The sequence below is a fragment of the Cebidichthys violaceus genome, unplaced genomic scaffold (assembly GCF_023349555.1).
Source record: "Cebidichthys violaceus isolate CVI_PGR_0920_01 unplaced genomic scaffold, fCebVio1.0.p SCAF_29, whole genome shotgun sequence".
NCBI lineage: Eukaryota > Metazoa > Chordata > Actinopteri > Perciformes > Stichaeidae > Cebidichthys > Cebidichthys violaceus.
Window position 1 is genome coordinate 4,567,119 of NW_027176472.1, and position 14,979 is coordinate 4,582,097.

Below are 14,979 nucleotides of genomic sequence, written 5' to 3' on the forward strand. Positions count from 1 at the left end.
GAACCTGCATCCTCTCTAGTGTCCATCAGGGGGCGACTCCTCTGGTTGTATAGAAGTCTAGTCTAAAATTACTCTACTTCTCTCCTGATTTATTCCCTCAGTAAACATTGTAAACATGAGTTTATGGTCTCAATCTCTAGTTTACAGTCTTCTTCAATACAGCATGATGTTCATTTAGTACATTATGCTCCATTTAGAGTCAAACAGACCAGAAAGAGGGGATGATTTAGGGGCGGGGCTACACACTGATTGACAGGTCTCTACGTCACTCCTCCTCAGTCCAGATATGGTCACTTCCTGTTCACTGGTTGCAAAAAAAGGCCAAGATGGCGACGGCCGTAATCCAACTCGAGGCTTCTTACCATCAGTCCACAAACCAACGGGTGACGATGACGATGTCCTCTTCTTATAGACAGTCTGTGGGTGAACCTGTGTGACCGTCACATTATCCGGGAGAGTCCTGTGTTCAGATGTTACACCACAACCCGGGGACACATGAGGATACTGTGCAGTCGTCCATCAGAGGGTTACTTTACAGGTTCACACTCGAGGCGCTGCACTGGTTCAGCTGCATAACCACATTTAAGGAATTTGACAAAATGTTTAACTAAACAATGAAATGTTCCAAATGTCTGCAGAGAGAGAGAGAGAGCAGAGGGATTTCAACACGCTGCAGTCCAGCTCTCTGTTCCAGACTCTCAACACGTCATTAATGCAGAGCAAACCCGATCGGATCAGTCGATCTGTGAGAACGTCAAGGAGTGATTGATGCTCTTTACATGAACTGTAGGGCTTGTTGCTCCTTCCTGTAAACCAACAGCTGATCATAGACGCTGTGAATTTAAACAAAACTACGTGATTATCGTTTGTGTTGGAATACGTTTATTTGTAGATCATAAGTCAAGTGGACTTCCTGGTTTCACTCGGGACTTGGGCAGCGGTCTCCTGGGTGAAAGTCGTGTGTTTGTTTTATTGGTCTGTGCGCTGCAGCCTCCGCCTTACAGCTTTGTTCACTACGTCACCTGACTCCAGCTGAGCGTCTCATATAATCACAGCGTGGAAATGACACAAAAAAAAGCACAAATTGTGGAGTAAAGACAAACAAACTTACCTCAGAAGATGTGTGATTGAACAGTAAAATGATTTAATATTATCTATAAAAGTATGTTTTTTAAAGGACCTTTACTTTGAAAATGTAAATAAAGGTGCACATTTGAACTTTGTTTTCATTTAGCTTGTATTATTGGACAGTTGTGTTCATTGTATTGTCTTTATCTCTTTATGTCTTTAATAGCATCATTCTTACACGGCCATCTTTTTGTGTAAACTTAACAAACTTTAAAATGAAAACACATTTGTTAAGAGTCAGTGGGCCTGAAGCGACACACAGACTCTGAATAAAAACACACACAGAGTTTCTTCTCCTACAGGGATCAACGCTACGATCCAGCCGTGACTCACGGAGCACAACCGCTATAAGAAGACAACACTCCTCTGATTAAGTCAGGTGTAAACACTCACATCACATCTCCTCCTTCATCGCTGTGCCTGGCACGTCTATTTGTGTGCGAGAGCCCGCTAGTGCACAGCGGGCGGTGGGAGCGTGCACGTGAGGCAGCTGCTGGCATCAGGATGGGAACTTAAAGCACTCGAGTATATATATATATAGATATATAGATATACAGATATATAGATATATAGATATATAGATATATAGATATATCTATATATATATATATATATATATATATATATATATATATAGATATATACAGATATATAGATATATAGATATACAGATATATAGATATATATATATATATATCTATATATATATATATATATATATATATATATATAGATATATACAGATATATAGATATATAGATATACAGATATATAGATATATCGATATACAGATATACAGATATATAGATATATAGATATACAGATATATAGATATATCGATATACAGATATATAGATATATCGATATACAGATATATAGATATATAGATATATACAGATATATAGATATATCGATATACAGATATATAGATATATTGATATACAGATATATCAATATATCGATATACAGATATACACGGCAGAAACCTGAGCTGATGACAGGTTGGAGACTCGGAAGACTTCATCTGGTATCACAAATACAAATGTTTTACTATTCAGTCATTGTACTGAGCATTTTAACAATTACACTTTGGTTTATCAGATAAATCAGAAGCACCATGAACGGGTTGTATTTACGTTGTTTTTTTGTGTATGAGGGTGAAGCAACACGGTTCAAATGAACGCCACTAAATGAGGCTTGGTGTGTTTCTGCTCTTCAAACAGACACACATGTTTCTGCTCAAGTGAAGCACACGTGACATGAATGACAGCAGCAATAACAAGAGGATGAGAGCATGAATACAAGAGAATTAACGTTGCATCAAATGTCTCTATTTAAATGTCTGTATAATGAACACTAACAACTGCTAATTAATCATGTAATCACACAGTGAATCTCATTGTCGTGAGTCATTATATATATATATTTTTATATATATATATGTATATAAATATATATATATATTTAATCCCCTCTGTGTCGATCACGGTGACCGTCACTAATGAGCTTTTTCGAGGGAGAAACTCGCATCTCAATTTACACCTTGTGTAACGAGCCGTGTGAGAGCGCAACACTGGGGAGTGTGTGCTGAAAATGAAACGGCTTCATCAGTCGGTGGCAGAGAAGTTTCTTTGTTTCGTCGCTAAATTGAACTCGTTTCAGATGAACACTCAGAAGCAGTTAGTTCACAAGACGTACACATCTTGACGCTGAATATTTATGTAGAGTTTGGCACCAATTTGGAGATCATTTGACAGAACGAAGCATCGCCGAGGCGGATAACACGTACATGGAGTCTGTTTGTTATTTCACACACAATGTCGTGAGAAGGCGTTTTGGAGGACATTCCGCGAGTCGCTTAACGTCCCGCTGTCGTCCCCATACAACAAAACTCAACTGTGAATTCAATTTTGACGTATTACAAAATGTGTGGAAGTGCTTGTGTGGAGGTAGTCAGGGTGGGGGTGCGCTTTGTTTCAGTATTGAAGTCGTTTTAAGACAAAGCAATGATCTTTCTTCCACTAAACACAAACAAACTTTGTTGGTTTAGTTTTGTTTCAACTCACAACGTTAACCTCTTGTTTCAACTGCGACCGTGATCCTGGAGAAAATACCTTTCTTACAAAAAGTGCATTTTGTAGAAGACAGTGTTGCATATGCGTCATTTAATAGGCTACAGGAATAAGTCAACAGTTGAAGTCCAGACATCGCTGAACGCTTAACGTATGCGGAGTGGCTGCTGCAACACCACGCTTCCACATTAACCAATTATTAAACTGTCTACTTCAGGCATGAGAGATGGTAGAATATGCACCAAACACAACAACAAACACAGGACTTTAACCCAGGAGACCATTGTTCCACTCCATGTGTCCAGAGACACATGGAGTTCCTTCTATGTTTCTGTAGTGTTTAGATGATTATTATTATAGTTTTTATGAAGGCTCCAAGTGATGAACCTTCAAACTGCCACTTTGGACACGTTTGCTTGATAACATAATGTATTACACAGATATATTTATGCGCGTAATGACAGAAACAAATCGATGGAATGGCCCTTTTATCTCAAGCAGTTTTATACTGAAATAATATTTTGGCAGGTTTGAAGCCATTGGCAGATCAGACCGAAAACAGTTGAACCCTGCAGACAGTTTATGAGTCATAATCCAGAGTTTTGCACTCACATATTCACACATACACACAGAGACTGAAATAGACCCACTCACACGTGCACAGACATGCAGACAGACACTCACTCCAGATTGTGTGTCACAGGAATTCACACTCACACAACCGCAAAGTGATCAAAGCGTGCAATAGAGGAAAGCTGTGCAATCGAATGAAAACACCCCTATTAATACACAATGAACACACACACACACACACACACACACACACACACTGGACCCCCGTGTCGAGCAGGCTGACTCAGAGCGAAGGCCCGTTTGTGTTTCAGCATATTTGTGTGTGAGGACGGAAACCTCAGAGTCGCTAAAAACACTGGGCACCTGTTCCCTGGATCCCACCGGGAGACATTCCACTCCTCAGTCACTGTGTGTGTGTGTGTGTGTGTGTGTGTGTGTGTGTGTGTGTGTGTGTGTGTGTGTGTGCGCTCGCAAATCTGTGCCAGCAACAAGAAAGTTGACACCGGACTCCCGTCTCACGTGGACGCCGTGCGACATCACTTCCTTTACGACTATTCCCTATTTAAAGGCCAGTGCGGAGCCAGAGGGGCTTCAGCGGGGGATTAAAGCCAAAGACCTCACACTCGTCACACCGAGAGCTCACACACTGACTGACAGCGAGGCTCCGGATGTTTTTTTGCGTAGATCCACAACGGATATAAAGACTGAGGCGAACCAATTTTTGTCCACAATCGCCTGGAAAGTTTATTTGGAGTCTTTGCGAGTTAGGAGTTTCTGAAAAAAGCGATCTATACAAACGCAAACTACCAGAATTCCTTTACCAAAACACAACCAGAGCCTTTTTGGGAGATTCAAAGATTTTTGGGACTAGAGACAGGACTTTTCCCAGCTAAGGACACCAATTTCTTCCGGTATCCTGTCACCATGAGCAGCAGTGGGACCACCACGGTTTCACCACAGGAGCCTCAGGCGTTCAAACGGGCAGTGCGGAAGATAAAATGCGTCGCCATGGTGGCCAACTTGGCCAAGAGCTGGCAGGGCTGGGCCACCGACCACTCTGACAAGCAGGACTCCATCCCGAGCGGCTGGATGCCGACATCTGTCGAGGAGATTGACGTGAAAGAACGCAACCACGAGGTCAAACGTACCGTCACCTCGCGCGTAATCGTTCCAGACGCTGCCGACACCGGCGGGAGTAAGATCCGGACCGTTTCCGTGAACAAGTCCGTGCAGCCAAAACGCAGCGAGTGCAGCAGCAGTGATTTGGTCAACGCCATCCGAGGCAAGATGGAGTCGGGTCCCGGGGAGAGCAAGCCTTTCCTGGGCAACGAGTCGCCGACACGGCGGCGCCAGATGAGGGCGCTGCAGAGCGCCGGAGGAGGAGTCATCCAAGACAGGAAGCTTTTGCTCCAGGAGAAGAAGCTGGGGTCAAGGAGCAACAGTGTGGACACAGAGGACAGCGGCCTGGGAGAGGAGACCGGGCTCAGCGACAACCAAGAGTCAAAAACTGAGCTGGGTGGCATCCAGACATCCAAACAAACCAACAGGCCCAAGGTAGAGTGCTTCACCGCGAAGATTGGAAATGGAGGGGAAAAAAAGTTTAAACATGGGGATATCAAGTTACCACCGTAATATGAATTTAACCAGGCGGCCACCTCCGGTTCTGCCGAGTGAAGCCGATGCGAAAGTGTCCTAAAACTTGCATTCTCTCTACTGACCAGCAGGGGTCCAAAAAGAAGTCTGGTTGTATAGAAGTCTAGTCTAGAATGACTCTACTTCTCAGTTGATTCATTACCTCAGTAAACATTGTGAACATGAGTTTCTGGTCTCACCATGACCACGTCCACTTCTTATATACAGTCTATGAATTTAACGCAAATGTTAAGCTACACCAGCTAATATATCTATATTAACAAATAACTGTGCCTTCAGAAGGTGTCCCCTGCAGTGATGATTTAGAACCCAACTTCTCAGCTTCATGGAGAAGTTGGGTTTTTATCTCATTGCTTTGATTTTACCGCAAATATACGGTCAACCCAACAGTAAAAAAAGACCTTCACTTCAAAGCCTCATCATCACTGTGACACTCATGAGCTTCTCCAGCCTGCTTTCTCTGACACTGAAATAAATGTTCCTCCATGAATCAAACACGCAGTGGAGGACAAATACCTTACATTAGAGCAGTAGCTTCACACGGCGTGAATAAACAAGCTAAAGCAGAGGTCCCCCCCCTTTTGATGTCACCTGAATAAAATACAACCACCCCTCACGTACGCCAAACAAACTCTGACACAAGAACATCTCCTATAAAAGGAAAAGGAGCCGGTTGTTCAGGGGGGCCGCTGGACCGCCGCGCAATGGAATATATGTAAATAAATCTAATCGTGCTCTGCAGCGTGTCCTCAAAGCTGACCTTTGGGTGGAGGGTGAACAGGAGGTGAAGGGCCATGGACGAGAGAGGCAGTGATAGGAGAGGCAGACACTGGGACAGATATTGAGAGAAAGATGAGAAACCTTCAAACGGTATGAAGAGTGTTAGGACATTTTATTCACTTTATTGTCATGATCTATATTTGGAGGAGCCGGTTAGGTCCGTGCAACGTAAATGTCTTGGTACTTAACGATATGTTGGTCAACAGCTCTAGTTTGGTCTCCACCAACTCCACCAACTGACACAAAAATATCTGAGACTCGACCAAAACAGGTTCATAAAAGCAACACCACTCACATTACACATAGAGACGCAAAGTCCCTCCTCTTTCGGTATACCCCATATTTTGGATAAAATATGTACAGTAGTCAACGGCAAGAGACAAATAATTTTCTCGCACAATGTACAACAGCAAGCAGCCAGCTAATGTTAGCTAGCTGGCTGCGCTAACATAGCTAACTTAGATATGTTAGCTAGCTAACTTAACTAACATAGTTAACTTAGATATGTTAGCTAGCTAACTTAGCTAACATAGCTAACTTAGATATGTTAGCTAGCTAACTTAGCTAACATAGCTAACTTAGATATGTTAGCTAGCTAACTTAGATATGTTAGCTGGCTAACTTAGCCCTGTTTCACGCACAAATGTGACGTTATTGTTTTATCCAGAGACTCTTTTTGCAGACGCCAGGAAGCTGAAGAACGAGTATGTTTTGTTGTTGGTGAGAGAACATCCTGGTTTACGAAACACACAGGCAATCGTATCTTCAGAGAGAGGCAGCACTCACGTGACTTTTTAGGTGCGTCGTCTTTTTAATTACGTATTTTCACAGTTATATGGCAAAATAAGGTTTTCTTGACATGCAAAATTATCTTTTAAATTGACAAACGTATCATATGTGTAATTCATGGCAGAATTGAAACAGGATCTAAAACATTTTTTCCACTTTTGCCGCTAATAATAATATTAATTAATATTTTTGCCACAACAAGGTCACATGGTGGTCCACCAGAAGGGGCGGGACTTACCCTCCATATAGTCCTTTGGTGATAATATGAAAGTATTAGCTTTAAATACAAAGTAAAATTTAAATATCATGTAAAATACTTCAGCAAGTCCTATATTCAGAATTTAACAAAAGTAACACATTATTTATTCAAACATTTTAATAATAATCAAGTCATAATTAAACTTAAGTAAATAGTATTAGCAGCAAGGCTTACTTAAGTATCTCTCGTCATTATGTAGAATAATGGAAGCTAAATAGAGAAAGAAGAAAACATGCGATCAGGAGCGTTCTCGCTTTAAGGCTTCAGAGTGTTTCGTAAAACAAGTCCCTTCGTGACCCGTCTTCACTTTTCATAGAGCAAATACCAAAGAGATACGGTGACACTGATCTGAAGGCCAGGCGAGCTGAGGGGAATACTGAGGGTCGAGGGGGAGAGGTGGAATGGGGGACGGAGGTATGAAGGGGTAGAAGAAGAGATGAAATGGGACGGGTTACGCTGTGTTCACACAACGAGCGTCAAAGCAACAGGAAGTCATTTTCAATGGAAGCTGCAAACTGTCGGTCGACGCCGGTGGTGTAAACAAAAGTTGAGCTGGTCCCATATTTTGTTTAGGGGTGAAGCGTCAACCAGTCATCATCGTCGTACTAATCCTGTCATTTTAAAGTCCGTTAATCGGTGTCATGGACTGTATATTAGAAGTGGACGTAGCCATTGTGACGTCACCCATTGGTTTGACTGCTGTTATGAATGCAAAGGAGTGACGTTGTATACATCTCTGGTAGCGGCAGCGCCCTGTCAATCAGCGTGCAGCCCCGCCCCTAAAGCATCCCCTGCTTTATGGTCTGTTTGACTCTAAATGGAGCATAATGTACTAAATGAACATCATGCTGTATTGAAGAAGACTGTAAACTAGAGATTGAGACCATAAACTCATGTTTGCAATGTTTACTGAGGGAATGAATCAAGAGAGAAGTAGAGTCATTTTAGACTAGACTTCTATACAACCAGAGGAGTCGCCCCCTGCTGGACACTAGAGAGAATGCAGCTTTAAGACACTTTCCGCATTTGCTTCACTCTGGAGAACCGGAAGTTCTCAGTGCTTTTTAACAACATAAATATGTTAACGAGTGCCAGAGCAACACTTCAATGTAGCCGGCCATGCTTTTTAATTTTTTTTATAATTTACAATTTGTTAGTATTTGATGATGTTTCACAAAAAAAAGTGAAAATCCAAAAGGTTGCAGTTGTCCAATTTTGAGATCATAAAAAGTCACTTTAACTTGAGCTTTAAGATTGTTAAATATAACGCCGGTGTATAGGAACAGACGTACAGTATTTCCATCAGTGTATATGTATGAGGTGCTCAGCAAAGGACAAGATGGGGATCAATTACACCAACCAGAGGGGAGAGTATTTAAGACTGACGGTCATCAATCAACCCTAATATATAGGCAAAGGGGTGAGGTCGGTGCAGAATGTCTGTAAGACAGGAAACAGCAGGCGTTATGGGAGATGTAGTCCAAATAAAGTTGTATAAAAGTTGTGCACATTAGTGTACATTCGGCAGAATAATTATATCACAAAGTCATTTACCCTGACTTTTAGTTCCTAGTAAGGGTTCAGCTCCAAAACTGCTGGATCCTGAAAACACGGTTATTTTTCATAAAAATATTGCTAAACAAAGCATTTCTGCATAATCCTTCATTTATTATTATTTAGAAGAATCTAATTTACAAAAGAGGTTTCGCTTTGCTCAGTGGTTTGTATGAAAATGCTCTGACGTTATCCTTCCCACCATCTTTAATCTCCAGATTAAGATTGTCACCAGGAATGACGTCAAAAGACGCTGGCAGCAGTGGTCCGAGCAGCACATGGAGGGCCAGAAGCTCAACCCCTTCAGCGAGGAGTTCGACCACGAGTACGCCATGGCCCAGCGCCTCCGCAAGGGCGACGACGGCTACGGTCGACCCAAGGACGGCTCCAAGACAGCGGAGAGGGGCGACCGGGCCCAGAAGCACGTCCACAGGGAGATGGAGGAGATGGTGTGGTTGATCAGAGACATGGGCTTTAAGGACAAAGAGGGGAGGACCATCATCTCCTTCGGCCGCCTCTTCGACCGCTACGTGAAGATCTCGGACAAGGTGGTGGGCATTGCGCTGCGCTGCCGCAAACACAAGATGCTGGACTTTGAGGGGGAGATGCTGTGGAAAGGACAGGACGATGATGTCATCATTACGTTGAGGGACTGAGGACGGACGAGATGTTTCACAAACGGGGCAAACGCTACCACCAGCTCGTCTAGAGTAATAACGCTATGCATGCTAACCACAATGCTACATCGTAGGTGGAGACAGAAATATAATAAAGTATGAATGTATGAATTCAACGAGAATACACACATACACATCGGAAGGAAATGATAGTTTTAGTAATCGGTAAAATAAAAGGAATCAAAGACAAAATGGCAATGAAAATGAAAACCTCATTTAGGTGCCGACCAACCCATAAACAGTGAAATAAGACAACCTAGTCCGTTTTTGTGGGCAACTCCTCTGGTTGTGTAGAAGTCTAGTCTAAAATGACTCTACTTCTCTCTAGTGTCCAGCAGGGGGCGACTCCTCTGGTTGTATAGAAGTCTAGTCTAAAATGACTCTACTTCTCTCTTGATTTATTCCCTCAGTAAACATTGTAAACATGAGTTTATGGTCTCAATCTCTAGTTTCATGTCTTCTTCAATACAGCATGATGTTCATTTAGTAGGGTATGCTTTAGGGGCGGGGCTACCTTGAGATTGACAGGTCTCTGCGGTTTCCAGAGCCTTATATGGCGTAACCTCCGCACTCCAAATATGGTCACTTCCGCTCGCAGTTTGCAAAAAGCCAAGATGGCGACAGCACACACAGTCTCTCATGCCAGACTCATTAGTTCTTCTCATATACCTGACATGTCATCCGGTGAAGGGAAGCTATCTTTAGCATGCTAGCTATGCTCACCTTGCTAACTATGCTACTACATGCTGGAAGCCTCAAGCATCATGGTGGACAGCTTTACTCAGGCTGAGGCTGAAGAAACTTGAATTTCATCGAATAATTTACTGTAAGACTTGACAAAGTCTCTGTTTTGTCCTCTCAGGATAATTTTGTTGAATATAAGTAAACAAGGGTAGCATAAAGTTAGCCTTTTCACAGAATATGCGGGACCTTTTGGCATTTCAAATAGACTTATTACAGGACAGGTAACAGGACAAAAAGTCAAGATAAGAATTAGACAGCGAAGTTTGTTTTTGTCCTATTTTGTCCAACTGTGCAAGCAAAGCTTAAATTGAATGAAAATTGCGATAAACTTCACATTATGGCAGAAACAACAGAGGGTTGAAAATGGTACAACAAATAAAAGCTCAGTTATATATTTGTTTCACATTATTATTAAACTTTATATTTGCATTTTGTACGGGATTTTAACGTTTTTAATGTTTAACAAATTTAAAAACCAGGTGGTTGTAAAAAAAAAAGGACTTTTTCTCGACCACACTCATGATCTATGAACCGTTCTCCAGCCAAATGATGGTTGACATGTTGTCTTTGCTCCTGATTTTCTAACCAGAGATCCTTTAATAATAACAAGAAGCTTGAGTTTAGTGATAACAATCTTAACCGTTAAAGCTCGAGTACGTCGGAGAAACAAACTAAAGTAAGCTCGAGTTCAAAGATGATCCGACCTAAAAACTCTTTTTGCCAACGCTTTTTGTCTGAAATAGTCTTGAGTTAATGTGTAACGTGTGATAGTTTTGACGCAGATGATTGTATCGTGAAATGTGTTTTACCTATCTTAACAGTTAGGACAATTACTGTTGGAATTGTGTTAAAGGAAACTTAGAAATGTTTAAAATTTTGAACATTTTCTTTCTTTCAAAGTGAAAGCTTGAGTCTTCTTACAGAAGTACAATTTTGCTACAAAGACTGTGCGGCGTGGTGCATCAAGCACAGTTTGACATCAATGTAAATATACACGTGTCATTAGAACACCTACTTAGTATTGAGACTGTGAACTTGTTTCATGTTTGCTGTGGGTCAGAGTGTCACTAAAGACTGAGATTTAAATGTTGATTTCCTGTTTTCCTTTTTTTAAAACACTTAATTCTCCTACGGCCCGGATGCCAGGACAAGCAGCCCGACCTGAAAGCTCAACACATATATTTACACATTTATTGGCATCGTACAACACATAGTTGATGCATGAGATGCAGTTGTCTTTTTAGGCTACGCAAGAAAAACAAAACACCCTCCACACGTTTCGTACCACCGCCACGTAATGCGCGTTGGTTCATTTCATGTGTTTCTGTGTGCATCACTGGTGGGTTCAAATGCCTTGCCCAAAGGTCACTCGGGTCACTTTCCTTACATTTATTTAGTTGACCCTTTTATCCAAAGCGACTTACAACAAGTGCATTCAACCATGGGGACACAATCTCAAAAATTGCAAGAATCATGCAAGAACATCAACTTCATCAAATATGCTGAACGGCTTTGAGTGCTGCATTCAGAATCAATAAGAGATGGACAGAGAGTTGGAAAGTACCAGTGTCTTCAATCGGATTCAAGGAGCCACTTTAACGCTCTACAAATGTGTTCACGTAGACTTATTACACGCTGACCTAGAGGGGTGAACATGACGTCATATATGGACGAACACATAACTCACAAATTGGGCAGATTTGGTAATTATCATACATCGCAATGGTTACCAACTGATCTTGTTTAGTTAACGATTGGTTATACAGATCGCTGCCTTAACCGGCAGATTTAATAAACTTAGAAGTTATGCTAAAATCATAATATATATATATATATATATATATATATATATATATATATATATATACAACCACAAAATCTAGAACTATGTCGAGACATTTTAAACCAGAATTAGTTGGAAGTGCACCAAACCGGTTAGCTGTGTTAGCATTTGCTAAATAAAGATGAATAAGAACCCCATAAAGTAAGTAAGACGGGCTGTAAATATAGTTGTGGTTTTAAGTTTGTATTTGTATCTGGTGGGCTTGATATGTATATATATATATATATATATATATACATATATATATATATATATATATATATATATATATATAGATATACACTGGGGAAGCATCCAAGAAATATATATATATATTTCTTGGAAGCTTCCCCAGTGTCCTCGTTTGTAGGATGCCACTGCTGCAATGCATTATGGGCCGTCCACAGGGTTGCAGACTTGCCGAAAAATCCTCGGGGAAGTTTCCAGAAGTTCATGCCAGAGCCCTTAAGCACTTGCTGATGCTGCAGTGAGACAGTCTTAAGCCCGGGTGGACTCTGGTGCTGTCAGTCCAGACACCGTTAGCAAATCGCAGAGCTTTTTCATTTTTCCTCTTCAACTTCCACCGTCAGAGGGACACTCTGGTGCCAGGGCGTCCCTCGGCGGAGGTAAAAGGAGTTCTCACAGAGGAGTGGTGAGTGGTTTGTAGAGGACAGTTGGGACAGTTGGGATGGTCCAGATGTCAGTTATTCATGACATTCACTGCAATATAAAGTAACTATGTTATAACTACAGTACTTTTCACGTAATAGCTTTTTAATGTCTTTAAGTTTCCATTTCAATTTCATTGACATTTACCTTTTTTTATCACTCAATCGTCCCTTACCCTTTTTTTTAAGACGCATACCTCCTATTTTAATTATGAGGCTGTTTTCCACCTGGGCAGCAGCTTCACTATTTGACACCAGTTGTCACATAGTGTCTGTTTAACAACCTGTTTTATTTTAAAATCATGCTAATAACGTTTCGCAAAGTTCCCAAATAGCCTTCCGATTACAGACAATCTCCTGTGTTGAGAAATGAAGCCAATGCGGAGGTGCCAAAAAAAAAACAAGATGCAGTTCCTCAAATGGCCACTTGAGGTCGGCTCCAAACGCGAGTCATTCTTCATAGACCTCCATGTTAAAATGCCGAAATATACAGAAGAAATAAACATGTTTACAGTCTGGTACAAAAAACGATTTTGATTTCTATTGTTTTATACACATATATGAAATGTGTTTTATATTTATTTTTGATAATATAGTTTAGATGTAGTTAATGCCTACAGTAACAATAGGAACCAGGAAAAGGAGGGGAGGCAGAGGAGAAAAGGAGGAGGAGAAAGTGGATAAGGAGAGGTAGCGGGGTAATTAAAGGAGCGTTGACGATGGCAGAAGAGATACCTGGAGCTTCAGCCTCTTTTTTTCTCTCTCTCTCTCTCTCTCTCTCTCTCTCTCTCTCTCTCTCTCTCTCTCTTTCTTTCTTTCTTTCTATCTGTGGACACAACCTAAAGAATGTCACTCTACAGAACCAGTGATGCAGCAGGGGGCGCTACAGCGTCAAAGCACAACTCTCTGCTGCTGTGTCTGTGTTTCACTGAGGTGGAACACGCTGTGGTTTAGAATTGTAATTCCCCCCCGCCCCCCTGTGGAGAAAGATGATTTATGTCTCAATTTTGCAAATGTGCACCATGTGAGGGTCTCCCGCTGGTTCATCTGATTCTTAAAGCGTGTGAATTCGTCTCTCCTTCGTCGTGTATGCAAGTCACACCGGCACTGGTGTGTGTGTGATGTGGTTTCTACTCAGTCCAACAGTCTGCGCATGTGCATGCAAGTCATGGCTCTGTGTGTGTGTGTGTGTGTGTGTGTGTGTGTGTGTGTGTGTGTGTGTGTGTGTCTGCCTAGTGTGACCTGCCGTGCTGTCACGCAATTGCTTTGTGTGTGTGCGAGAGAGAGAGAGAGAGAGAGAGAGAGAGAGAGAGAGAGAGAGAGAGAGAGAGGGAGAGAGACAGAGAGAGAGAGAGACAGAGAGAGACAGAGAGAGAGAGAGACAGAGAGAGAGAGACTGAAAGACTGAAAGAGAGACAGAGAGACAGACAGAGAGAGAGAGACTGAAAGACTGAAAGAGAGACAGAGAGACAGACAGAGAGACAGACAGAGAGAGAGAGACTGAAAGAGAGACAGAGAGAAAGACAGAGAGACAGACAGAGAGAGAGAGACTGAAAGACTGAAAGAGAGACAGAGAGACAGACAGAGAGAGAGAGACTGAAAGACTGAAAGAGAGACAGAGAGACAGACAGAGAGAGAGACCTTAATATAAGCTGATCAGTTTGGTCACCAGGGAGTTTGGACATCTGCCAGAGAGAGAGAGAGAGAGAGAGAGAGAGAGAGAGAGAGAGAGAGAGAGAGAGAGAGAGGTGGGGAGAGAGATTGAACGAGAGCAGATACTATGAGAGAAAAAGGGACATAGAGGAAGAGGTGGAGATGAACGGAGAGAACGGAGAGTGTTGCATCTAGTCGGACAGGATAACGCTTCACACTTGGTCGTCTTTAGCTGCTGTCAAACAAAATGAATCTCTGCTCTCTGCTGCTCCCCATCTCATTCTCCTCCTCCATCTTTCTAATTATTCTGTTTTTTCTTCTCCTCCCTTGTGTGTGTGTGTGTGTGTGTGTGTGTGTGTGTGTGTGTGTTTTACCTCCTTCCCCTCTCATCTGTTCCTACAGGAGGTTTGCAGGTTATTGAGGTTCAGAAGTTTACCTGTTCATTTATGAGAAAAACAAATGAGTTAAATCTGGAGGAAAAACATCATGGCTGGGCTTAAAATAAGTACGTAAACTAAGCAAAACATGAACAACGTGATACATATTTCACTCGCTGTAAATGTCATAGCCATAGCTCTTATTTTGAGGCCATTATGAAAGGTTCTAC

The 14,979-nt window shown here is 41.8% G+C and overlaps 1 protein-coding gene across 1 annotated transcript; it reads left to right on the forward strand.

The window, feature by feature from the left end:
• Positions 1–4,388: 4,388 nt before the first annotated feature.
• Positions 4,389–11,309, forward strand: abraa (actin binding Rho activating protein a). The gene is made up of 2 exons (XM_068722316.1): positions 4,389–5,327; positions 9,027–11,309. Exons 1-2 carry the CDS (start codon positions 4,698–4,700, stop codon positions 9,462–9,464), a joined length of 1,068 nt encoding a protein of 355 aa, XP_068578417.1. The 5' UTR covers positions 4,389–4,697; the 3' UTR covers positions 9,465–11,309.
• The last annotated feature ends 3,670 nt before the right edge of the window (positions 11,310–14,979 follow it).